This window comes from Odocoileus virginianus, chromosome 27 (genome assembly GCF_023699985.2).
Source record: "Odocoileus virginianus isolate 20LAN1187 ecotype Illinois chromosome 27, Ovbor_1.2, whole genome shotgun sequence".
Lineage (NCBI taxonomy): Eukaryota > Metazoa > Chordata > Mammalia > Artiodactyla > Cervidae > Odocoileus > Odocoileus virginianus.
In genome coordinates, this window is record NC_069700.1 from 10,024,130 (window position 1) to 10,049,725 (window position 25,596).

Below are 25,596 nucleotides of genomic sequence, written 5' to 3' on the forward strand. Positions count from 1 at the left end.
ATCCGGGCCGCCTCCACCTCCCACCTGTCCTCCAGGGCTTCGGCGGACTGGACCCCTACGCCGCCTTTCTGCAGCCGCCTCCTACCCTCCCCTCGGGGTCTGTAACCCCAAAACCAACAGCTTGAGCGCCCGGCTCGGGCAGCAGGGGTAGGGGCGTGTCCCACGGTGCCTTGGAAAAAATAAGACGTCCCCGAAGGATGCCAGCGCCTAGGATACTTTTAAAACTAACTCGGCGGGGCAGCGGGAGCTCCCCCTCACTCCTTTCTGGAGAGAGGGCATCCCGGGTGTGCCTTAAACGCCTTCGATCTTGCAGTTTCCGGTTACAAAGGTCCCATCGCCGCGCAGGTCCCAGGTCCGCGTGATGTGTTTTATTGTGGCAACAGTTCCCTGGCGTCGACCGCCTCCTGCCGAGCCCTGAAGCGCGCGAGGCTGCGGACAGCGGAGGCGCGGGGCGCGGGGTCTGGGCGCTGGGCGCGCGGGGGGCGCTGGGCGCACGGGCAGCGCGGCCGCAGGAACCGCGCGCACCGCGCACGATGGGCTGCGGAACTTCCCAACCCGGTGAAGAAAGGGGACGCGTGCCCGCGCCCAGGAAGGGCTGGGAAGAGGGATTCAAGGTAAACACACACACACACACACACACACACACACACACACACACACACACAAAACAGACAAACTGTACACGCCTTGCCTGGGAGGCCTGGCGAGTCCCACGCCTGGCGGAGACCGGAGACGGCCACGCGGGCGATCACAGCCCGCCTGGTGGTTGAGCACTGGGCGGACCGGGGGGGAGCGGCTTGCTTCAGCGGGGATTTAACTGCCGTCTCAACCAGGACTCAGGTTGCTCCAGGCCTAACTTTTGGGTTTCAAGAGCCCACGAAGGTGGTCACACACCCCCCCACCCCCGGGCCAGAGGCGGGACTAACGGGACAGCGGCGTATTATGCATAGAGCTGGGCTGGTGGTGATGCTCCAGGGAAGATGAGACTTCCTGGGAGCCGCCCTATATTATCGACTTCCCTTATGGGAGTAAGACCCGGAGGAAACCGCAGCCGCTGTCTTGCTTCTCACAAGAGGATCCCGAGGCCCAGGGAGGTGGACCACTTGCCAAAGGCTGTGCAGCTTGTTTTGGGGGGACAGCCTGAGACAATACCGAATTGTCAGGTGTCTCATTCCAGAACTCCACCCACTCTCCCATAATTCTTCTAGAGACACGATGGGGGCATTTCCCCTCCCAGGGTAGGGCATGGAGGAATGGGCTGGTGGAGGCAAAAATGAGGTCCATGATTCCTGACATCGTCACTACCATCGCGAGACTTCCACAAAGAGAACTGGGAACCCACCAAGGTCCCTTCCAGAGGGCTTACCCCAAGATCATGTTACCATAATTTATCATCAAAAACAGGATATTCTTAACAGTGAAAGGCAACCCTATTAATAAATTTGCCCAGACAATCCAATATAAGCCCATACTGTCTGCCGCCAATCAAAATATAATGTCGCCCTTCCTGTATTCCCTGGTGCCTCAGTCCGTAAAGAGGCTGCCTGCATTGCAGGAGACCGGGGTTCAATCCTTGGGTCAGGAAGATCCCCTGGAGAAGGAAATGGCAATCCTCTCCAGTATTCTTGCTTGGAGAATCCCATGGACAGAGGAGCCTGATGGCCTACAGTCCAAGGGGTCACGAAGAGTTGGACAGGACTGAGTGACTAACACACACACATTCCTACAGGGCATTTTTGGAAATACAGTTTAAAGAGCAGACACTCTCTCAGCAGGCGATGGGTAAGTCATTCTTCAGTATCAGTTACAGCACCTACTGTGTGTAAATACAAAGGCTGGGACTTAGGCTTGGTCCCCCCGGGGGACTCCCTCTTAGGAAACTATTGCCTCTTACTGGGTCTTTCTGCCTCTATCATCACCACCCTAGCCAGTCTGTCTTCCACACTGCCACCTATCTTCCTGAGAAAAAGTTGCCTTTGTTGTGTAAAAGTTTACATTTGGTCTCATCAGTCTCTCTGATGTCATCCTCTCCTCACCAGTCCCTCGCATTCGTCTGCCAGGCCAAGAAGCTGCAGTGCCCAGTTCTTCTAGGCTTCATCACACTCCGTGCCTTTCCCCCTTGCCATTCCCACTTCCTGGAATATCTTCCCTGGGCCCCATTCCTGGTCCTCTTGATGAACTCCTACCCGTCCCTCCACACTGAACCCAAGCCCCATTGCCAAAACACTGTGACACTCCCTTATTACATGGTAGATGTTTGTTTAAAGCTCCTTTGCCCTCATAGATTTATGGACTTCTTGAGAGCAATTTGATCATCTTTGTTATTCATCACTGTTGAATAATACTTTAATACTTTTTTTTCTCTTTTTCCCAAAAATATATTAATGTGACTTTAAAGTACTAATCCATTCTGTTTTTCCTTTTTTTGGTACAAAAATCTTTTAAAATCTATTTTTACTGGCATGATTACATAGAAGACTTCAGTAGAAGAAAATTTTTACTGTTTGTGTTTGTTTTCTGGCCATTATCATTTGTCCCATCTCATGGTTATTACTGAATGGTTATATATTATGTATATATATACATGGGACTTCCCTGGTGGCTCAGATTGTAAAGCATCTGCCTACAATGTGGAAGACCCGGGTTTGATCCCTGGGTCGGGAAGATCCCTTGGAGAAGAAAATGGCAACCCACTCTAGTACTCTTGCCTGGAAAATCCCATGGACGGAAGATTCTAGTAGGCCCCAGTTCATGGGGCCGCAAAGAGTCAGACACGACTGAGCGACTTCACTTTTTTTTAATAGAGGAGGAGTGCTGAAAAGCAATCGTCTCCAAGTGTCAAATACACTGGGTCCCTTTGGACCAAGCATTCCCAAGGCTGGGGAGGGGTTCTGGGTTTCTTCCTGACCTTTCCTGTCATTGCCCCTTGCCTGGATTTTTGTACAACACTCCTAACTAGTCTCCCTGGGTGCTTCCTTCACAACCAGCTTCCACCTGCCCTGTGGCTCCAGTCTTCCACGTGACCTCCAGAAGGATCATTCTAAAATAAAATCTGATTATGTCCATTCTCTGCTGGAAAAAATTCACTGACCCTCTAGATAGGCACGTCCACCGAAAGTCAAGAGTGTTACTAGCTAGGTTTGATTTCTGGATTCACCACTTGTCAGCTGTGTGACTTAGGTCCAGTTATTTGACCTCTCTGTGCCCTGGCTTCCTTTTCTGTAAAATGAAAGTAATGATAGTTATTTTGTAGAGTTGCTGGGAGGAATAAATGAATTTAGTTCACATTAAGTGCTCATACAGGAGCTTGGCACAGGATATGCACTTAATATTAGTTATTGCAATCACTGTTACTGCAATTATTAGTTATTGCAGTCACTTAATATTAATTATTGTAATCACTATTATTACAACTATTAGTTATTACAGTCACTATTAATGTTAGTTACTGCAATCGCTATTATTACAATTATTTATGTGAGATAAAACGCGAAGTTCTTAGCACACCTTACCAGCCACCCTCAAGCTGATGCTGGTCAAATGCCCCAGTTTCGTCTCTCCCTACTTCCCTGTTCTAATCAAACCTCACCACGGGTTACCCAAACCCATTCTGTTCCTACCTCTGTACCTTTGCCCCCACAGCCTCTTTCCTTCAGCTCCACCTTCTACATCTTCCTGGACCACAGGCAGATATGCCCCCAGGTTTCAAGATGACTCAAGACCACTCTCCTCCGTAACCTTCCCCCTCCCCCCATGCTGGCAGAGTGAACCTCGTACCTTCTTCCATCATATTTCAAGACATTTATTGTGCTTATTTCTTTCCGTGCTAGCCTCCCATCAGAAGCTATTACTGAAGAAAAGAACTGTTTTTTGTCTTTTAGTTTCCAGGGCTCACCACAGTGTCTGGGGCAGAGCAAACATTGATGAATGTTTTGGGGTGACTGCATGTAGAGCTGATGCTGACATGAGCTCCTCAGATTCCTTAGCCTCTTCTTGTCTCCTAGGAGCGTGAGTGAACTAATGACAGTCAGCAAGGAGGAAATTCGGTATGAAAATGACCTGAAAATAGACTCGGACTTGACTCTCCCCACTCCAAAAGTTTGACTTTGGAAATCCAATCTGTGAAAAGTGTAATTATTAACTAAATAACTCTTTGGCTATCAGAACAGTACTTTTTTTACCTTCATAAATGCATAGGGCTTGAGAGTTCCCTAGTTACGCAGTGTCTTTTAAATGAGATGAACACGTTTGCTTGCCTAGGAACATTTATGTTTCTTAGCAGCTTGACTTTAAAATATTCTGAATCAAACTTCTTGAGATCTGACTGCCGACTTTCTGCTCACTGTACCTTAAAGTGGCAAGAAGATGTGGTAATAAAATAATACATAATAAAGAAAGCATGGGAAACTGTTCTTAGAAGAAATGCTCTTCTTCCATGTGATCAACTCAAAGTTTCTTGCCTTATATAAAAGGGGAGAGACTAGATTGGAATAGATGATTTCTGAGTATCCTTTACAGTTTTCCCCTAAACTTTGACAGGAAAATTCTTGTTTGTCATCAGTAAAGGGAGTTAACTTTTTTAAGTGCATTAAAAAAAAAAAACAACTTATATTTCTAGTTGTTTTTGATTCATTTCAGTTCAGTTGCTCAGTCGTGTCTCAGTTTGTGACCCCATGGGCTGCAGCACGCCTGGCTTCCCTGTCCATCACCAATTCCCGGAGCTTGCTCAAACTCATGTCCATCAACTTGGTGATGCCATCCAACCATCTCATCCTCTGTCATCTCCTTCTCCTCCTGCCTTCAGTCTTTCCCAGCATCAGGGTCTTTTCCAAAGAACCAGTTCTTTGTATCAGGTGGCTAGAGTTTTGGAGCTTCAGCTTCAGCATCAGGCCTTCCAGTGAATATTCAGGATAATGTTTTTCAGCGTTGCTATTTATTATTATGTTTATTTGAGTAAACTAGAGAAAATCAAAATTTGACAAGAAAAATTCTTCCCATATGTTTACAGACAAATACATTTATCAATTATCTGCCAATAATTTGATTTAGGAAGGTTTCAGCTCCAGGGAACTATGACAGATGACTCTCTCCTTCCAAACTGTTTGTCAAATTTGTTTCCACAAAGCATTAGAACACAACATATAATGTCATCAGACCAACCAACCCACAAACAAAACGCCTTTCTATAGTTAAAATTATTACCTTTCTTGGGATGCTGATAATTCCCATGCATAGCTGTTACTTTGGAATTCACAGCTTTTCACTTCTGTCTAAAATTGGTAGATTTTTATCCCCAAGATAATGAAGCATAAAATAAAATTGATACAAAATATGGAAACATTGATATGTACTTCTGCTACAACTTCATCTCAAGGAAAAAATAAAACCTTCTACCTGCCTCCCCACACCCATACCATTACAGTTAGACTTCTTATTGGTGTGAAAATATAAACTCTGCATGCATAGACAGACCAGGAAAACTGTCTACACCATATCCCCATGAGGCATAGATCTAATTAATTTGTAAATATCTCTCATCTTTGAACTACATTTTTCTCAAGTCTAGATTATGAAATTGGGTGTTAAAACTTCCAGAATGTGTTGCACATAGATAAGATATTTGAAAGACATTGTTGGTTTGCAGAAGAGAAAAAACCTCAAATTTCTGCTCTAGAAACTGAAGGCTGTTGCTATATGTTCTTTTATGGTGGAAGATTGTGTTTCATTGGCTACAATTTGAGTTTTGGTCACTGACAGAGCTTGAAGGCAGACTGTATTAAAATAAGCATAAATGGGAAAGATCCTTGCTCAGGCCTGCATGAGCTGCTTTGATGAAACAATTGGGAGGTTGTATGGCATGTAAATCTATTCTGACTTGTAGTTGACAGATATCTTTGTGAAAAGCACGTGTTAGGCTGAAAACATTCAAACTTGCTCTCAGTTCCAGCGTGGGCATTTGCTTTCTTTTGTTGTTGTTGCTGTTAAATCAGTTCCCCGTTTCAGGATCTCCCCTGGGAAATCTTAAATGGCAAAATCAGTCCCCATGTGTAACTCAGTGGTTTGCTATGTTCAAAAAATGATGGATCTGTGAAACAAAAGGAACTTGTAAAAATATCTGTCTTGCTATCACTTCAGGTCTTGGGTTTCAATAGTTCATTTGGCAAGAGGAGCAAGAATGCTGGATATAATCATCTTTACCTTCCATGTGAACTGTGAGCCCCTTAAAGACATACATCAGACAGGGTCTTCTTTTCCTGTTACATGAAATATAAATATAATATGAGATATGTATACCTATAGCTATGTATATATATTTCATATAACAAAGGAAAAGGAGGCCCTGTCTGATAAAACATGACTGTTATTATTTAATAACATAACATGGAATATGTTATATATAAAGACTCTTTTCCTGGGTCAGCTTACTATTCAGGGGCTCTATGCACAGTAACTGAGTCTGAGAAGAAAGAGGTGAAGAGACAAAGAGAAAAGCCTGTAGTTGTTCTCACCCTTTATCCTTGAGCTGAGTCATATTTCAGGACCATTGAGTTTTTGTTTGTTGCTTACTTCTTTGTTTGTTGAGTTGGTTGGTTTATCATATTTTCTCGTGTAGTTCTGAACCACAGAACTAATTAGCTCTCAACATAATAAACTGATGTTGGTTTAGCTGGAGTGATCGTGTTCTGTAAACAGAATGATAAGCAATGCGAGTCTCCCTACTAACAGAACATACAAGAATGGCTAATAGAATTATGAGAACCTGTGGATGATGGGGGCCCTCAACCTATCAATGGTGGTTCCTCCTTAACCTCTGAGGGAGCTTTGGAATGCTTCCAGAAAGTGGTCAGATTGACTCAACTTTTTAAAATTGGTATTTTTTTAAAATTTTATTGTGAAAGTACCAAGAGCCAACTCACTGGAAAAGATCCTGATGCTGGGAAAGATTAAGGACATGAGGAGAAGGGGAAAACAGAGGATGAGATGGTTGGATGGCGTCACTGACTCGATGGACATGAGTTTGAGCCAGCTCCAGAAGATAGTGAAGGACAGGGTAGCCTAGAGTGTTGCAGTCCATGGGTTCACAAAGAATCCAACACGACTGAGGTTAGAGTTTTATGCTGATGTCCTGGATTCTTATTGTTTTCCTAGAGGGAATGTTTTCTGCTTGGTCCCTAGAGTCAGAGTTTAGAGCCAGAGGGGCCTCCTTCCTTTATAAACTGAAGCTCTGACAGGTCTGTTACCCCTCCTTTCTAATATTCTGGGGCCCACTCTTTCCCCCACTTCCACGGCCAGGGTCCCAGCTCCTGTTTAATCCAGTCTCACCTGGACAGTTGCAGTCCTCATACCTGGTCACCCCGTTCTGTCCCTTCCTTCCCTCCACTCCTGCTGTGTGCACTAACCCAAGAGCAATTTTTCTAAAAATCACACCTGATCACTTTATTTTACTACCATGTATAGAAAGCCTACAAAGGATTCCTGTTGCCTTCAAAACAAAATGGCATGTGTCTACTTGTCACAAAAGACTTTCCTACCTCAGCAGCTACCACTTTCTACCTTAGTCTATTTCTGCTTAACTGGAATAATTCAAGTTTCTGAGCACGCCATGTTGTTTCACATCCCATCGTCCTGCGTACTCTTCCTATGTCTAGAATGACCTTTTCCCCTTCTGTCTGGGGACTTTGGGCTTCTCTGGTGGCTCAGTGGTAAAGAATCTGCCTGCAATGCAGGAGACCTGAGTTCGATCCCTGGGTTAGGAAAATCCCCTGAAGAAGGAAATGGCAACCCACTCCAGTATTCTTGCCTGGGAAGTCCCATGAGCAGAGGAGCCTAGCAGGCTACAGTCCATGGGGTCGCAAAGGATTTGGACATGACTTAGTGACTAAACAACAACTGGAAACTCATTCATAAAGACCCAACTCTTTCAGATCTGGTTTCCTCGGTGTGTATGCCCAGAAGTGGGATTGCTGGGTCATATGGCAGTTCTATTTCCAGCTTTTTAAGAAATCTCCACACTGTTTTCCATAGTGGCTGTACTAATTTGCATTCCCACCAACAGTGTAAGAGGGTTCCCTTTTCTCCACACCCTCTCCAGCATTTATTGCTTGTAGACTTTTGGATAGCAGCCATCCTGACTGGCGTATAATGGTACCTCATTGTGGTTTTGATTTGCATTTCTCTGATAATGAGTGATGTTGAGCATCTTTTCATGTGTTTGTTAGCCATCTGTATGTCTTCCTTGGAGAAAAGAGACATGTGCACCCCAATGTTCATCACAGCACTGTTTATAATAGCCAGGACATGGAAGCAACCTAGATGCCCATCAGCAGACGAATGGATGAGGAGGCTGTGGTATATATACACCATGGAATATTACTCAGCCATTAAAAATAATTCATTTGAATCAGTTCTAATGAGATGGATGAAACTGGAGCCCATTATACAGAGCGAAGTAAGCCAGAAAGATAAAGACCATTACAGTATACTAACACATATATATGGAATTTAGAAAGATGGTAACGATAACCCTATATGCAAAACAGAAAAAGAGACTCAGATGTATAGAACAGACTTGTGGACTCTGGGAGAAGGCGAGGGTGGGATGTTTCAAGAGAACAGCATCGAAACATGTATATTATCTAGGGTGAAACAGATCACCAGCCCAGGTTGGGTGCATGAGACAAGTGCTCGGGCCTGGTGCACTGGGAAGACCCAGAGGGATCAGGTGGAGAGGGAGGTGGGAGAGGGGACCGGGATGGGGAATACATGTAAATCCATGGCTAATTCATTTCAATGTATGACAAAAACGACTGCAATGATGTGAAGTAATTAGCCTCCAACTAATAAAAATAAATGAAAAAAAAAAAAAAAAGACCCAACTCAAGCATCTTCTCATTGACATTTTCCTTGATTTTTCCAGCTTCTAGAGCTGCATTTCTTGGCTGCTGGCACTGCAGTGTCTTCAACTGTGTCCTGCTTCTGACATCACATCACCATCTCCCTCTCTGTAGTCGTATCTTCTTCTGCCTCCCTCGTCTAAGGACACCTGTGATTACATTCAGAACTCCCTGGATAACCAGAATACTCCTGCTATCATAAAGTCCTTAATTTAATCACACCAAAGAAGTCCCTTTTGCCTTAAAAGGTCACATCGACAGGTTGCTGGATACTATTCAGCCTCCCACAGATAACCAATTGACTAAATATTCATAAAGCAGACCCTGTGACATTTTCATTTTCCAATAAACCATTTTCTGGGACTTCTCTTGGTGGTCCAGTGGCTAAAACTCCACGCTCCAAATGCAGAGGGCCCGGATTCAATCCCTCGTCAAGGCACTAGATCCCACATGCCACAGCTAAGACTTCAACTGCTGCAACTAAAGATCCTGCATGCTGCAACGAAGATTTAAGATCCCACGTGCCGCAGCTAAAACCGGGTGCAGACAAATAAATAAATAAAAATAAATTAAAAAAAATAAAAAATTGCATATCAACTGTACTTCCATAAAATTTTTTAAAAGAAACCATTTTCTAGGAAGTCTTGACTCTCACAAAGCCATTCCCTTTTCACAGGCTGATGTTGGTGTGGCTCATTCTGGGGAGAATTACAGACCCCAGATTGAAACTTCACTGCCCGAGGATGCTACGGGCAACCCCGGAGACCTGGACAAGCAGGCCCAGTTGGGAAGCTTACCTGGAGCTATTGCAGAAAGTTTCCCATCTCCTAGTGAAAGAAATGGAAGACTAAATTCAGGTAACGATCCCCGTACGTGTTGATCTCTGTAAAATACTGTTTCTCTGAATACATTTTATCATGTGTGTTTGGGGACTCACATCACTGCTTTTTGTGTTCCAGGCAGTGCTTCCAGTGATAAGGTCCCATCACTAAGACATTAGGAGTTAGCCTTAGGCCTTCATTATATGAGTAATACTAACCATTACTTACTCACATCATGAGTTAATAAGATACTAAAAATTTTGTTGATGACATAATTAATACTTTCTTTTTAATTTAAAACTAAAAGCCCTTAGGACTTGCCTGGTGGTCCAGTGGCTAAGACTCCGAACTCCCAATGCAGGGGGCCTGGGTTCAATCCCTCGTCAGGGAACTAGATCCCACGTGCTGCAACTAAACTGCATACTGCATCTAAGGTGGAAGCTCCCACGTGCCGCATCTAAGACCCGGCGCAGCCTAATTAATCAGTTAATTAAAAAAACTAAGAGCTTTTATTGGTGGTTGGATAAGGCCTTGGGAATAGGAGTTGCCCAGGCTTTAGTTAAATTCCTCAAAACTCCCACCATACTAACATCTTTCCAAGGCAGAGTTGTACATTTAAAAAATTACCTACATCACACTACTTCTCCTGTCTCTCCCCATTCAAAGCTATCAGCAGATATATCGTAAAGGTATCTTCCAAAAACATCAAAGACATAATTTTTACCTAGTGTGTTCTTTAGAAACTGTTAGTGGGCTTTTTTTTTTTTTTTAATGGTGTGTTTTCACTTTACTTGAGCTACCTTCTGGTGTTGAGAGCTGTTATTTATATTTCTTCAGCCTTTAAAACAAATTGAACTTATCAGACTCCCAGGAAGAGTACTCTCTTTTATTCAAAGGGGAAAGCTTTCATTTCATTCCTCATTCCCATAGTTTCTTCCCTAGGAACCAGTTAGAGTTGGAAAATAGATTGGATAGTAAGTGACTTTCTTGGACTTTTGTGGCAACTTGGGTTATGACAAACCTTTTTTTAATGCCCATTTTATTTATCTTTTAAACTGAAGCATAGTTGATTTACAATATGGTATTAGTCTTAGGAGTACAGCATAGGGATTCAGTATTTTTACAGATTATATATGCCATTAAAACTTATTACAAGATAATGGCTATAATTCCCTGGGCTGTAAAATACATCTTTGTTGCTTATCTGCTTTATGCACAGTAGGCTGTATCTCTTCATCACCTCCCTCTATCTTGCCCCTACTCTTTTCCTTCTCACCTTTGGTAACCACTAGGTGTCTTCTATATCTGTGAGTCTGTTTCCGTTTTGCATATACATTTGTTGGTGTTGTTTTTTAGATTCCACATGTAAGTGATATTGTATAGTCTGTGTCTTTCTGTGTCTGATATTTCATTAAGCGTAATATTCGCTAAGTCCATCGCAGGTTTCACATTGCTCCTCGTCTTGTGCTTCTGACAGTGTGTAGCATGACCTCTAAGGATGAGGGATGGGTAGGGGAAGCAGGGCAGAAATGGGCTCCGCCCCCCTCTGTGTTGGGCCAGCACATGTGTTTTTTCTCTCTGATAATTCTGTTGAGAATCCCTCTTAGACTGCAATACGAACACTCGCTATCCACGTATTAACAGACTACAGATCGTCAGGAGGACAGGGACCTGGGTACCTCCGGACAGGCAGTCCTGCCATCTGTATACACTGTTGAGAGCAGTGTGGGGAGGGAAGCCCCGGGAAGGCAGGAGAGAGAGACCAGTGGGTGAGGGGCTGAACCACAAAAGCAGGTGTTTTCAAAATGCAGTACCAATTTGTTTTCAGGGAAGAGCTTCCCACAGGATGAATACAAACCAGTGCCCTGAGCTTTCTATTTGTTCTCATCCCAGTTTCCTCTGGGGCTTCCCAGGTGGCACAGTGATAAAGAATCCACCTGCCAAGGCAGGAGACACAGAAGACGTGAGTTCGATCCCTAGGGTGGGAAGATTCTCCTGGAGAAGGAAGTGGCAACCCACTCCAGTATCCTTGCCTGGGAAACCCCACGGACAGAGGAGCCTGGTGGGCTACAGTCCATGGGGTCGCAAAGAGTCAGACACGACTGAAGCGACTTAGTATGTACACAGTTTCCTCTCTGTCTCCTCTCTGCATCCCTGCTCTTCACAGCTACACAGTATATTTGTTAAAAATTTCAAGAAGGTTAATATTCTGAAGTGAGAGACAGCTGGTTTGTGTGTGTGTGTGTGTGTCTGGGAGGTTTTCCTATCTGCCCATTACAAATTCATGAAAACTGTCTTCGTTAAACAGTGATGTTAGAAATTTTCGTGAGAAGACTTCATCCACTGGATGGAAAGAGCTTCTTAAAATACAAGAGAGCTCATTTCTTTCTTTAATTTTTTTCAAGTGTCAGTGGCTAGAGACTATTTATTTAATTTATTTTGGCTGTACTGTGCAGCTTGCAGTATCCTGACCGGGAATCAAACCCATGCCCCCTGCACTGGGAGCACGGAGTCTTAACCCCTGGACCACCAGGGAAGTCCTGAGAGCTCATTTCCAATGACCCCTCACTGCACCTTTATTTTATGAGGTTGTGAAAACGGATGCTTCCTTGCTTACTTATATAATTGGGTGATGTGTAATGGGGCGGTCCCTTTCATTAGTGCTCCATTATAAACTGTTTCTGTGCCATTTTTAGAATCACTGATAAAAACTTAGCTACCACTTGACTCCAATTCTGATTTGGTTCAAAGACTCTTTTCAAAAAGGCATGCTTTTACTTATGTAGATTTAGCAGATGGCGTAATTGTAAACTCAGGGTTGCAGAACTAGAAGTCTCTTGGCAACATCACGCTGTTTATCCTTTGTATACAAAGCATAGAAACCAAACTGCAACTCGTGAGAGTCACTGAAAGACTATCTCGTTTGTGCCTGTGGTTTAGCTTCATAATTATTGCACAGAACCCGTGTGATCGTACCCAAGTGTATATGTGTTGTTACAACAAAAATGTAGTATATAGCAGCACATGAAAGACTTTTTTGTTATGTTAATATTCCAACCTGCTAAGTAAACATTATATTATGTTGATACTATCCTCTGTAAGAACATTAAGGATTTCAACTTCAAAGGATTATAAAGACTTGTAATAGAAACATATTTAGGTACAAGTGTTGAGACTAAGAATTAATTATTTAGCATGATTTACAAAGCATGTATTTAGCATTTGATTGATAAAATCATTGTGCTTGAATTTCACTTTCTCTTTTTCTTTTCCTTTGGAAGACCTAGCGATCAATGGATTAATCCATAAACCCCAACCCTTAGAGAATCGAGAGCGACAAAAGTCATCAGACATTCTGGAGGAGTTAATTGTTCAAGGAATAATACAGAGCCACAGCAAAGTATTTAGAAATGGAGAATCATATGATGTCATGGCAAGTAATTTTGTAATTAACACTAACTTATAGGAAAAATGAGCTTCCCAGATGGCTTGGTGCTAAAGAATCTGCCTGCCAGTGCAGGAGATTCAAGAGACTCAGGTTTGATCCCTGGATCAGGAAGATCCCCTGGAAATGATAAGCTACTCTAATATTCTTGCTGGGAAAATTCCAAGGACAGAAGAGTCTGGTGGGCTACAGTCCATGGGGTCACAAAGAGTTGGACATGACTGAGTGACTCAGCATAGCCTACATAGTTAAAGATAGCAACAGGATATGACTGATCACAAGTTATTTTTTCCAGCAATATGCATCTTAGTGTCACAATACAGATTATACTATAGCATTTATCTAAGCCAGTTTTTTCCTCCCATTAACTCCCTCACCCTTCCACACACCATCCTTCTCTATGGATTCAGGAATTGCCTGATCATTAATGATTAATGAATCCAATAAGACATATCTTGGGTTTTTACCAAACTTTGAAACCTAAGACCCACTGAATAAAATGCCTTCCTTCTTTCAGCAATTTTTGTTAAACGTTGCCTCTGTATCAGGTATGTGAATATAGAACTGAACGCTGGCTTAGCCAATAAGAAAATAGGCCTAAATACCAAAGCTAAAGCAGATATGCTTATCATTTATATACCCACCTAGAGGTCAATCATGAAGAAATAAAATGAAATGATAAAAATTGTTATACCCTATTTTTCTTTGTCAGTTCACCTTAACTAATCAATCATTGTTTTTCTGTAGTGTGAGCAGTTTGTTTTAGCTTGATTTTAACTGGTTGTGGTCAAAGTCTTGAGTTCTTCACTTTTTATTAAGTTCTTTGCAAACCTGTGGTGAGGATATCAGGCTTGGTGTTATTTTGCTTAGTTCTCTTGTTTGTTTGGGTTTCTTTTTAAGTCACTACTCCCAGCAGTACCTGTAATCCTAAAGCATAGACAGAGGGAAAAAGAAGATAAAAAGAAGAAATAACACAGAAAAGAGGCCTAAGGGAAAATGAATAAGAAAGCAAAGAAGGAAACTGAAATGATGGAAATTGAGGCCTGAAATTATATCAAAGCCACCTCAGTGGTGGCCAGTCTCCTTTGTTGTAGGGAAAACAATCAATAGGGAATAAGAAGATTCATTATTGAAATCAAGTTTGCCACCTAGACTAAGTCACTAAGTCACTTAGTATTTCAGTAAAGGTAATTTCCTTCTCTGTGTGTGGGACTTGCTGAGAACTCATGAATAAAAGCCAACATGGCATTTTCTTTCAAAGAAGGAAAAAATAAGTGCTACAGAAAGTATTCAGCAAATGGAAGGAGATTGTTAAGCCTTATGAATGATATTATCAAGCTGCTAATAATAGGAGGAAGTGAGGGAAGGTAAAAATGGACCATATGATGGAAAAAATGATGCCAACATAATGACAATTTACATTTGTATAAGGCCAGCTATCAGGATACAGGGCATTTTGGAGTACCTTGTCTTACTTCAATGTACTAAAAAATGATGTGTCTTTAATATGAAAAAGGCTAGGAGAGATTTTTTTTCTCGCTATAGATGAATCTCTGGGGAATCAGAAAATAAAAGGTGGATCAAAAAAAAAAAAAGACAGGAGAGCCATCTGGAGGAAGATAGATTGTGTGGACATTCAGTAACTAAGCAATGCCTTCTGAAGAGAGATGCTATGGTCCCTTGATGCTCACACCAGTGGGAGTAGCATTAAAATATTTTTCAGTGATTCTAATGCTCGAGATGAATGAATTCAGACTCAGACCTCACTAGGGCACCAGCAAGGTTAATTAATATAAGCTACATCGTGAAAGAGTCATATCTATTAAAAAATGAAAACTGCAGGCTTGACTTTCAATAACATCATTAAGAGAACCAAAGATGAAGGCTGCATTTGTATTTGTATTATGCAGAAATGGAATGGTGGGGGAGCATAGTTGGAGTGTTCTCAGAAGGATGTAAATGTGACAGAACTGCAGAGGTAAGCAAGAATAACACAGTTTAGTGTTGTTGTTGTTTTTTTTTTTGGTTTGAAATTGGGCCAAGATGTTCAACAAAAGCCAGACTTACAACAGGTCAGAATGGTAATGCATCTTATTACCTTAACCTGAACCTGAACATTCACATCACCCAGGAAGCTTTCAGAACTCCTGGGACCAGTGGCAGAGGCTGGGCCCCAGAATGTGGTTCTTTGAAAGCTCCCAGGGTCCTCCTGAGCAGCCCAGGTTGAGAAGTACTGCCCTGAAGTGTCAATAAAGGTGTACACCAAGCCCTCAAATTCATGATCAAGCTGGGAAGGGTTAAAGCTTTTGAAACTGAAATTCCCCCATTCATCCTGAAAGAAAGTCCTAAAATATTCCAGAAAATAGAGCATCTGTTCACTAGAGGACTGAGATGGTACCTAGGAAGCGTATGGAAATGAAGAGATATAATTGCTCAGGGTCACGGGTGAAGTCTCTTTCAATTCATGTGTAGCTGTGAACGTGTATGTCAGATACCAGAGATCTTGAATATCTGGGGGAAAGTTATAAGGCCAATGTAAAAAGATGAGAATGAATATTGAAGGACTAAAGGGGAACCATATTAAGAATGAAAATATCATGAGACAGTTAATACTTTTAACTAAGAAACAAAGAGCCAAAGGAAACAAAAAGGGAATAGTCCCAAAAAAAGGCAATGTTAGTGTCAGTCGGTACTACAATAGGTTGGATTCAGACATGTAAACACCATTTCTTCACTGGGGGCTTTAAAAAAAAAAAACTTTAAATGAAATATTATGAGAAAAAAAAAAAAACAGAACAGTAAATGTGAGAATACTTTAAAAATAAGACTTCTTAAGCAGACCAATAGTTACTTAAAAATATAAGGGAATTTTAGACGTAGATCTGTCCCCGCCTTAGCCAGGTTGTTATCTTTAATTCCATTATCCTTTAGAGTGAAATAGAACAAAGGATGCTGAAAAGGGGACTCCCCTATGACGTAGTCTCTTCCGAGAGGTCCACAGGTGTGTCTTTGTCCAGGGACCCCCGCTCATTTTCTTTTTGTTTGTTTGGAAGTGCAGAGTCTTAACCACTGGACCATCAGGGAAGTACCTCAATTTTTTCTCAATTTTTTTCATCATCTACTTTTTAGCCAGTACTATGTCCATTCCTGGATAACCTGCCTGAAAGCATATTCATATTAATAGATGTTACGCTCACTCAGAATTATAATGATATGTAAGAAATACAATGTTAAGAAGCTAAATTAAAAAAAAAAACAGAAGCTAAATTATCAGACCAAGTGAATCATCCGGTACATTTTAAAGCATTCTCATGAGACTCCAGTGATTATATTATAAATATAAACTGGTTTTATGTACACATGTAAATATGTGTATGCCTTGGTACAGATCTCTTTAAAGAGATGGGATTGGCTCTCATTTATCCACATAGGTATTATCCACTTTGTTGTTTAGTCACTAAGTCAACCAGTCCATCCTAAGGGAAGTCAGTCCTGAATATTCACTGGAAGGACTGATGCTGAAGCTGAAACTCCCATACTTTGCCTACTTGATGCGAAGAACTGACTCATTAGAAAAGACCCTGATGCTGGGAAAGATTGAAGGCAGGAGGAGAAGGAGACAACAGAGGATGAGGTGGTTGGATGGCATCACCGACTCAATGGACATGAGTTTGAGCAAGCTCCAGGAGTTGGTGATGGACAGGGAAGCCTGGCGTGCTGCAGTCCAATGGGGTGGCAAAGAGTTGGACACGACTGAATGATTGCACTGACTGTTAATTGAGTCTCTAAGTCATGTCCAGTTCTTTGCAACCCCAAAGGAACCCCACCAGGCTCCTCTGTCCATGGAATTTCCCAGGCAAGTATTCTGGAGTGGGTTGCCATTTCCTTCTCCAGGGGCTTGAACCCGAGTCTCCTGAATTGTCAGGCAGATTCTCTACCACTTAGCTACCAAGGAAACCCATTATCCACTTAAGATTCTTTTATCCCAAACTCATTTCTCCCATCCTGGGTTTTCCTGCACAAGGCCCTCAGTTCTCTGTTGAGTCCTCCTATCTCTGGTCCAAGATGATTCCCATTTCAAGCCAACTCCTGTCCTTGATAACTTTCAATACTGTTAGGGAATTTGTTGACACCTTATCAGAGTTTCTAACATTGTTGAACCTCATGGGGAGTTTTTTTAAAGGGGAGGAAGTTGACCAGATAAAGACAAAATAATGGCAGTTCACGCTCAGAATGACTGTCTTGGAGGTTTTAACAATGAGCAGGAATGACAGATCTCTTCTGAGAATCTGCCTTACTTTATGCACAAGACTCTCACTAAGGGAGTATAGCCAAAGTAAGTTTGTCGGTCAATAGTTAACTAGAAAAGTTCGGAGGATGCCAGAAGTAATGTATACAAGGTAGGCTGGCTAGAAACAAGACCCCTCAATTTATTATAGCATCTTTGGGCATGCCATCCCCTGCTGCTTCTCGTAAAGAAAATAGTTGAACTAATAACTTCTATAGGTTTTGAAGCTGATTTTTTGTATGGTTTCTATGGGTAACTCTCTAGGTATAATGTGATCATATAATGCTATCATTTTTTATAAATGATACAGAATGATAGTTGATTAACTCCTGACTTCACAAAATCCAGTGGTAAAGAATACAGATAGATTTTCTCAGGTCTTTGAAGGCTTTTCTTTAAAATGTCAAACTCAAGAAAAGACAGGGGTTGCCCAGATAGGATTAACCTCCACAAGGGGTAGGAAGTACATGATTTCTTAAGAGTCATTTTTGGATAAAGCCACAAGAAGAGTCCACCCAAACCAAACAGCCCAAGATCTCTGGAAACTGTTGATCTCCTCACTTAAATCAAGGTTCAGATCCTGTGTAAGCCTGAAGGAACCTTTGTTTATTGGATTTTAGATGACTGTATCATATTCTCCTTAGCCCTCTCTTGAGTGAATGTCCCTAAAAAACTGTCTTCTAATTTTACAGTATCTTCAGTTGAGCCCCCATAGCAAGCATATCTGTCTTTTCAGCAGATGGCTTTCGCCAGCAGGGAGCCTAAAAGCCAATGGTCATACAAAAATGAAGCAAGAGTGGGGGAGGGGAACTTGCTTTGACAAACATCTCCCAGTTTTCCTGCAGTGCACAATTTCTCACCACATAAAACTGTCTGAAGGCTGCAGCTGAGCCAAAACTTTAATAAATGTTTTCCTTCTAAAAGGCTTTCCAAGAATCATAGATTTTAAAGCTGGAAGGAACCTTAGCCATCCTCAGCAGATTGCAAGGCGGCGTCTATCGTATAATTTTGAGAAAAGTGAGTCCAGAGAGACAAAATGCTTTGTGTCAGGTCACCCAGTGGATAGCAGTGGTAGACTCAGGATGAAATAGAGCCCAGGACCCCTGCCTGCTGGCCTCCGAGCTTCTCTATCTCATTTGTCCCCTTCTTGATAAGTACTGTGTTTGGTGTGATTCCGTGTGCTGTCATTGAACAAAGTCCATGCTTTCACTGAATGAAAAGTAATCACCGTTTATCGAGCGGCTATTGCATGCTTTGCTTTTATAAAAACAAAGATTGTGAAACGTGTATTACTAAACCTATTTCACAAATGAGTAAGGGAAAGCCTACAGAGTTTACGAGTTTGTGCAAAGCCACACCGTGACTGAGCCAGGATTCAAACCCCAGGCTGTGCGAGTCTGGGTCTGGTGCTCTTCCTGCTGTGCTGAACTGTCTGTGTTTGTGAGATTTATCTTCTCAGTAACTACCATCTTGCAATCTGAAGACACAGTCTTTTAGATATGAAAATGAATATCAATAGCTCCTTTGTCTTTAAAAGTCTTTAGAGAAATTAACTAAAACAATGTATAGGGGTTTTATTGTATACCTATACAATATATATAGGTAGGGCAACTACCTAGTCTGGAGATACTGTGGATTCAGTTCCAGGCTACTGCAATAAAACAAGTTAGTGTGTTAGTTGCTTAGTTGTGTTAGTTTAGTTGTCCCCAACTTGTTGTGATTCTATGAGTTGCAGCCTGCCAGACTCCTCTGTTCATGGAATTCTCCAGGCAAGAATACTGGAGTGGGTTGTATATAGTATAATTTCATTGAGTGGCTGAACATGACAGATGCACTGTGAATATATTAATATATGTATATAGATGTATGGGCATGGGGCTCCCCTGGTGGCTCAGATGGTAAAGAATCTGCCTGCAGTGCAGGAGACCCAGATTAGACACCTGGGTTGAGAAGATCCCCTGGAGAAGGGAATGGCAATATGAGCACAGAGAATATCTGGAAAGACCCACACCAAACTCATGCTGATGAATGCATTCAAGGGCCAGCTGGTTAACAGAGGATTCAGTTCAGTTCAGATCAGTTGCTCACTCATGTCCAACTCTTTGCAACCCCATGGACTGCAGCATGTCAGGCCTCCCTGTCCATCACCAACTCCCGAAGTTTACTCAAACTCATGTCATTGAGTCAATGATGCCATCCAACCATCTCATCCTCTGTCGTCCCCTTCTCCTCCTGCCTTCAATCTTTTCCAGCATCATGGTCTTTTCCAATGAGTCAGTTCTTTGCATCAGGTGGCCAGAATATTGGAGTTTCAGCATCAGTCCTTCCAATGAATATTCAGGACTGATTTCCTTTAGGATGGACTGGTTGGATCCCCTAAACAGAGAATTAGGGGACTATTTATGTATCATTTTAATTTTTCATAACCAAGGTATATTATTTTTAAAAATTAAACTTTCTTTGCAAACCCTTTACAACAGTTTAACCTTTTTTAATAACTAGAAATGATAAAGTCATTATCACTGCTGTAAACTATAGAAATGATGGCCAGTCATAGGAGATATGCATGCATGCTAAGTTACTTCAGTCATGTCCGACTCTTTGCGACCCATGGACTGTATGTAGCCCACCAGGCTTCTCTCCATGGGATTCTCTAGCAAGGATACTGGAGTGGGTGGCCATGCCCGCTTCCAGGGGATCTTCCTGACGCAAGGATAGAACCCATGTCTCTTATGTCTCCTGCATTGGCAGGCAGTTCTTTACCACTGGCGCCACCTGGGAAACCCTCATAGTAAATAGTATGGGTTTTTTTTTCTGTTGTCATGAAAACATGTGGAAAGAACCAACAGCAAAGCCCAGCGCAGAGCAGAGTTGCAGTGATTGTTAAACCTCTCCTGCATAAGACCAAAAGTTCTAACACTAATCTCAATCCCAAATGAAAGTCTTTGGTTGCTTGTGGAATATTAAAAAATCATGGGGTTTAACTTTTTACCTTGAATTACAAATGCATCCAGCATTCAGTTGCCACCTTCTCCCATCTTGTTTATGTTCTTCGGGCTTTTTTTCCTTCTTATGAGCCTTCTTCCATATCTGCATTTTTTCATGTTTGTTTTCTGTTTTGTTTTTTTTTTTCCTAGACATCCAGTAGATATTTTTTCTTTAGGAATTAGTTCTGTTGTTAGCAGGAATTAAGACTTTAGGAGTGAGTTCAATTTTTACCTGTTTTCACATCATTGTTTTTCAAATCTATCCAAAAATCTGTTTAGATTTTTAGGGCTAACACCTTAAACAATGTTTATTCACTCTCTCTTGCATTTCTCTTTGCCAGTGAATACATTTATCTCTCCATTTTAAAAAGTGTCTTCCCCCAGGTGAGCACTACCGAGAAGCCGCTGAGAAAGCCACCAGCCAGGCTGAAAAAACTTAAGATCAAGAAGGAAGGAAAAGATTTCACGATGAAGGACATAGAAGAGAAGATGCAGGCAGTGGAGGCACGCAGGAAGGTAGCCCAGCTCTCACGTGAGGGGCGCTGCTCTGAATGAGCGCATCCTCTCTAATCAGCAGCTTTCAGACAAATTGCATGGATTGTATTAATTCTTTTAGTGATCCTGATGCTTCCCATGCTGTATACTTAATTTTTTTAAGTTCTCTTTGTGTGGTGAAGAAATGAAGCACCATCTTGAATTTGGTCGAATTACAGCTTCATCCATAAAGCCTAAGGAAGCAATATCTACTTCTGAGAATTAAGTGTGATATTTTCTTCCTATTAAGAAAAGAGAAGGAAACATCAGTTGGGGCCCCGGGTGGCAGGAGGTGTCGGTTGGAGCATGGGAGCTGAGAGGAGGCTGTGCAGACCTCAGACAACGCCTGCCGCATTCACACACGCATGGTCCCCTTCACGCTCTGTTGGCCACTCTTTTGGGAACCAGCCTTCATTGCTTTTGTCTGACAGCCTGTACTTGCGTGTCTCTTGTTGCCATCCCAAAGAGCAAGGACTAGACCATAGCTCCTTGAGAGTGTCTGGAGGGTATGGGGGTGGGGGGGTCTGTCTCCTTCAACAGTAATTCCTCAACCTCTGTTGAATGACTGCATAATGAAATAGAGAAGCCAGAAATGATGGTTACAGGCAGTATTAATGAGGACTTGGAGAGAGTTACTTGGACTCTTTTTTCACCGTTTAACCCTGCTTTTCAGACTAAAGAAGAAGAAATAAGAAAAAGGCTACAGAGTGACAGACTTCCACCCCCAGCCCATCATTCAGATTCAGCTGAACCGGTTGGGGAGGAGGTTCCATTTGCAAAAGGACTCAAAACCGTGAGTTGTGCCATATTTGAACCATCTGACCTGCAGGAAGGAAAACTGCTGAAAAGGAAGAAGAGTAAAAGTGAAACTACCTCTGATGATAGAAACTACAGTTATGAAAATATCGGGGTTGTGGAATCAGACACGTCCTACAACCAAGCAGACGACATATTCTGATAAGACTTAAGCCATTTTATGTGAATTTCAGGAAAAGACATCCATTTCCCGGGGTGTGACATTCTTAGTCTGTCCTGTGTTTTCTTTGACTGCCTGACCCCTCACCCCCTGGGATGTGCCTCGGGCCTCAGGAATGATTGTGTGAGCTCCCTGGGCTGGAGCTTAGTTGAGTAGACTAAATGGCTAGGCTAGCTTTCAAAAAAAATAAAAGGAAAATTTGACCAACTTTGTTGGTTTCGTAAGTGTGTCTTCAAACATTGTGAAAATGCCTTTCATTTGTGAGCACCTTTCAGCTTCTGTTAATGTGTTTGTGCCAAATGAAATCCTTTTTTGTGGTTCCTGCCCCTTGACTGTGTCCACCCTCTGAAGGTCCTTTAAGACAAATTGTTTGGATTTGTGTTAAGTATTTTAATGATCTGTAGGCTTCATATGCTGTATGTTTAGGTGTGGGTTTTTTTTTCCTTTTAATTCTTTTTGTGTTGTGATGAAAGCAAAATCCTAATGTTGGCTAAATTACATTTCATTCACAAAATTTAAGAAAGCAACATCCAATTTTCAGAATTAAGTGAAATATGGAATTTTCTTCATGTGAGAAAAGAAAAACTTTAATTGGAGCTGGTTGGGGAGGAGATCCAGCGCCTGACTTCCCTGAGGAGTTTCTTGGCCCTCATCTTCCTGGAATTACACTGTGGTTCTTCTGTTCCCTCACCACCCTCGTCCAATCAATTATCAGGTCCTATGAGTCTACGATCTATGAAGATCTCTTGTATCCATGTTTATACTCTCTCCTGTCATTACCTAGTTCAGACCATCTGACCATCATTCAGCTAGATTACTTCAATCATCTTTCTTAATATTTTTTCAATGGTCTTGAGAAATGGGATATTTCCTGCCATGTCAGTAAACAAGGATGTCACAGTCAACAGACTGCAGCCCTGCAGTGTGAGTCAATGAACCCTGAGGGCCTCAGGAAGGAAAGACTACCTGCCATCTAGCAGCCATCAGATTGCAGCCACTCCCTACGATGAGCCCTGAGGAAACTCAGAATATGAAAATACAGGATCCTGGCCCCAGAGAGCTGAGGTGCATATCAAAGCCATGATTTCAGTGAGCCCATACTCTTGCATCTCCCCATACACAGGAAAGTGCTAAATTCCTTAATTTGACACATCTAGTTTCTTTAATTAACAGTAATCTTTTGATGTTCCAAACTACCTGCCCTTTATTGTAAAACTCTTATCTATCCTAGCTCCTCTTCTCGCAGCCTAGGAGGAGTTTCTCGAGCTATCTGAAATGCTGTCTCCTGGGCTACAGTCCTCATCTGTCCCAAATAAAACTTAACTCTCAGCTCTCACGTTGTGCAAATTTTTTTCTGACAGTAAAAAAGTCTGACTTTTTTTTTTTTTTACTGATAAAAGAATCTTTTCAGTATTCAATGGTCTTTTGCTGAAACCCTTTGTTGTCTCCCTTTCATGGTCAAGGTAAAGTCCAGGCTTCTTTCTCTGACTGGTAAGACCCTCCGCTTTCATAATTCACTCCTGAATTTCTGCTTCTTCAGACTTCACACACTCCCCAGCCTCTGGGCCTTTGTGCTTGCTGCTCCCTCCTTCCTCTCTCCCCATCTCCCCGTTTACTTCACTAATACCCCTTGTTGCTCACCTCTCCACTCAGACACCACTTCCTCCGACGCCCCTGGTCTGGGTTGGTGGCCTTCTCTCATAGTGGCCCTCTGGTATTCCGGATTGCTCACTGTCACACCTGCCACCCTCTGCAGGAATTAGCTGATGCGTGTCCACCTTCCCCACTAGACGTGTCAGTGCTGACAGGGCCGAGGATGGGTCCGTCTTGACCTCGGTTGCAGTTTTGTACCTTGGAAAGTGACTAGCACGTGATATATGCTGTGTGAATATTTCTTCAGTGGATGAGTCATTCATCCATAGTAAGTGTAAGTGAAAGTTGCTCAGTCGTATCCGACTCTTTGCGACCCCATGGACTCTAGCCTGACAGGCTCCTCTGTCCATGGAATTCTCCAGGCAAGAATATTGGAGCAGGTTGCCATTTCCTTCTCCAGGGGATCTTCCTGACCCAGGGATTGAACCCGTGTCTTGCATTTCCTGCACTGACAGGCAGATTCTTTACCATTGTGCCACCTGGGGAGCCCCAAAACTCTAGGCATGTTACCACTCATGAAACACTCTGATGGTTTAGGGAAGAAGTGAAGGAGGTTCAGAGGCTATAAGTCCTTCCTGCCTTCCCAGAGCCACAAGCATCAGCAGGGCACAAGGTTTGTGTTTGAATCTGCTCTGCCTCCAGTAAGCCACCAACCCCATCCCTGCAAAATTTAAAAAATGAACAAGGCAAAACCAACCACTTCAAATGTAAATGTGACTTTTTACCAGGATCAATTTTCTTTCTTTTTTAAAGATGATTAATACTAAACAGTAAGGACTGAGATTTCTAAAATATAGTCTCTAGGAATAATGTTAATTTTATCTATTGAAGTAACATAATTGGTTTTCTCATTCTTATAACAAAGTTCTGAACAATCACCAGTGTATTTCAGTTAAAACCAAACCACAACCTTCAGAAGTTATGAGTCAGGAAGGTGAGATTAGGCAAATGTCTTTATAATAATTTTAATTGAGGGCAGCTGAAAAATGCCTGTATTGATTTTCCTTGTGAAAGATGGCCTTGCTGTGTCTAATAGAAGGTACTTTGATATCTAGCAAAAAAATCCTCCAGTTTTTTCTGGGAGGGAAAAAACTTGCAATAATTTATATTTATTTAAAATAATGTATAAGAGGTGTGTTTAAAAATATTTCACATACATTTAAAATATACACGATGTAAGACTGTTAGCAAAAGTAATTTTGTAATCATGAGGACAAAAATAGAAGTTCTCATAGGGTGTTGCTATGGTGACTACCAGTAATTTATGACTGTGCCTATTTCTGTGTTTGTTATTTCATTATCAGTAAACAGCTAGTATTTGAGGGAGTAATTATATAGTAAATGCCACATACTAAAGACGTTTAATGCTGCAGTATGTCAGCAGACAGATCACTTTTGCATCCACACAAGCTGTATATGCAAACCTTCTTGTAGGATGGTGGAATGTTTGTCTCAGGAGATCAAAAAAGGCATTATTTTAAAATAAACTGTGGGAGATAACTATTATGGTCTCTCTGTCACTCCTATCTGCTTCTTAAAAATAATAGCCACCTCTTTGTTTTTATTTTTCTAAATCCCGTAAGTAATATGTTACAGGCAATATGCACTGAAAAACACAGGAATCAAAAAATACCAAGAATCCAACATTTTTCCCTCCTGTCAAGAAAACCACTAGAAATATTTGACTGTATGGACTTTGATTTTTATTTCCTGCCATAAATGGACTTGTACAACATAAACTGCTTTGTAACTTGCATTTTTCAACTCAGAAGTACAGTATCTTTTCATGTAAATAAATCTACTCCCACTGTATCATTCTGAATGATGTAACATTGTTTAGTTTCCCTGTTATGTGTTTAGGGACTCTCATCCCTAAAGAGGATCATAACACATTTCTGTTTCTGGTTTTTGGCAAGTTGGTAAGTAAAATAATTTGAACATTGCTCCTTTAACAGCAGCCTACACCACTGGGAGGGCAGACAGCTGCTTGCTCACCCA

At 42.0% G+C, this 25,596-nt stretch overlaps 1 protein-coding gene across 1 annotated transcript; it reads left to right on the forward strand.

Moving 5' to 3' along the window:
• The first annotated feature begins 475 nt into the window (after positions 1-475).
• On the forward strand, positions 476-25,101 carry STMND1 (stathmin domain containing 1). Its single transcript, XM_070456177.1, has 5 exons — positions 476-614; positions 9,571-9,751; positions 12,997-13,148; positions 20,820-20,951; positions 21,643-25,101. The coding sequence occupies exons 1-5, from the start codon at positions 534-536 to the stop codon at positions 21,925-21,927; spliced, it is 831 nt and encodes a 276-aa protein (XP_070312278.1). The 5' UTR covers positions 476-533; the 3' UTR covers positions 21,928-25,101.
• The last annotated feature ends 495 nt before the right edge of the window (positions 25,102-25,596 follow it).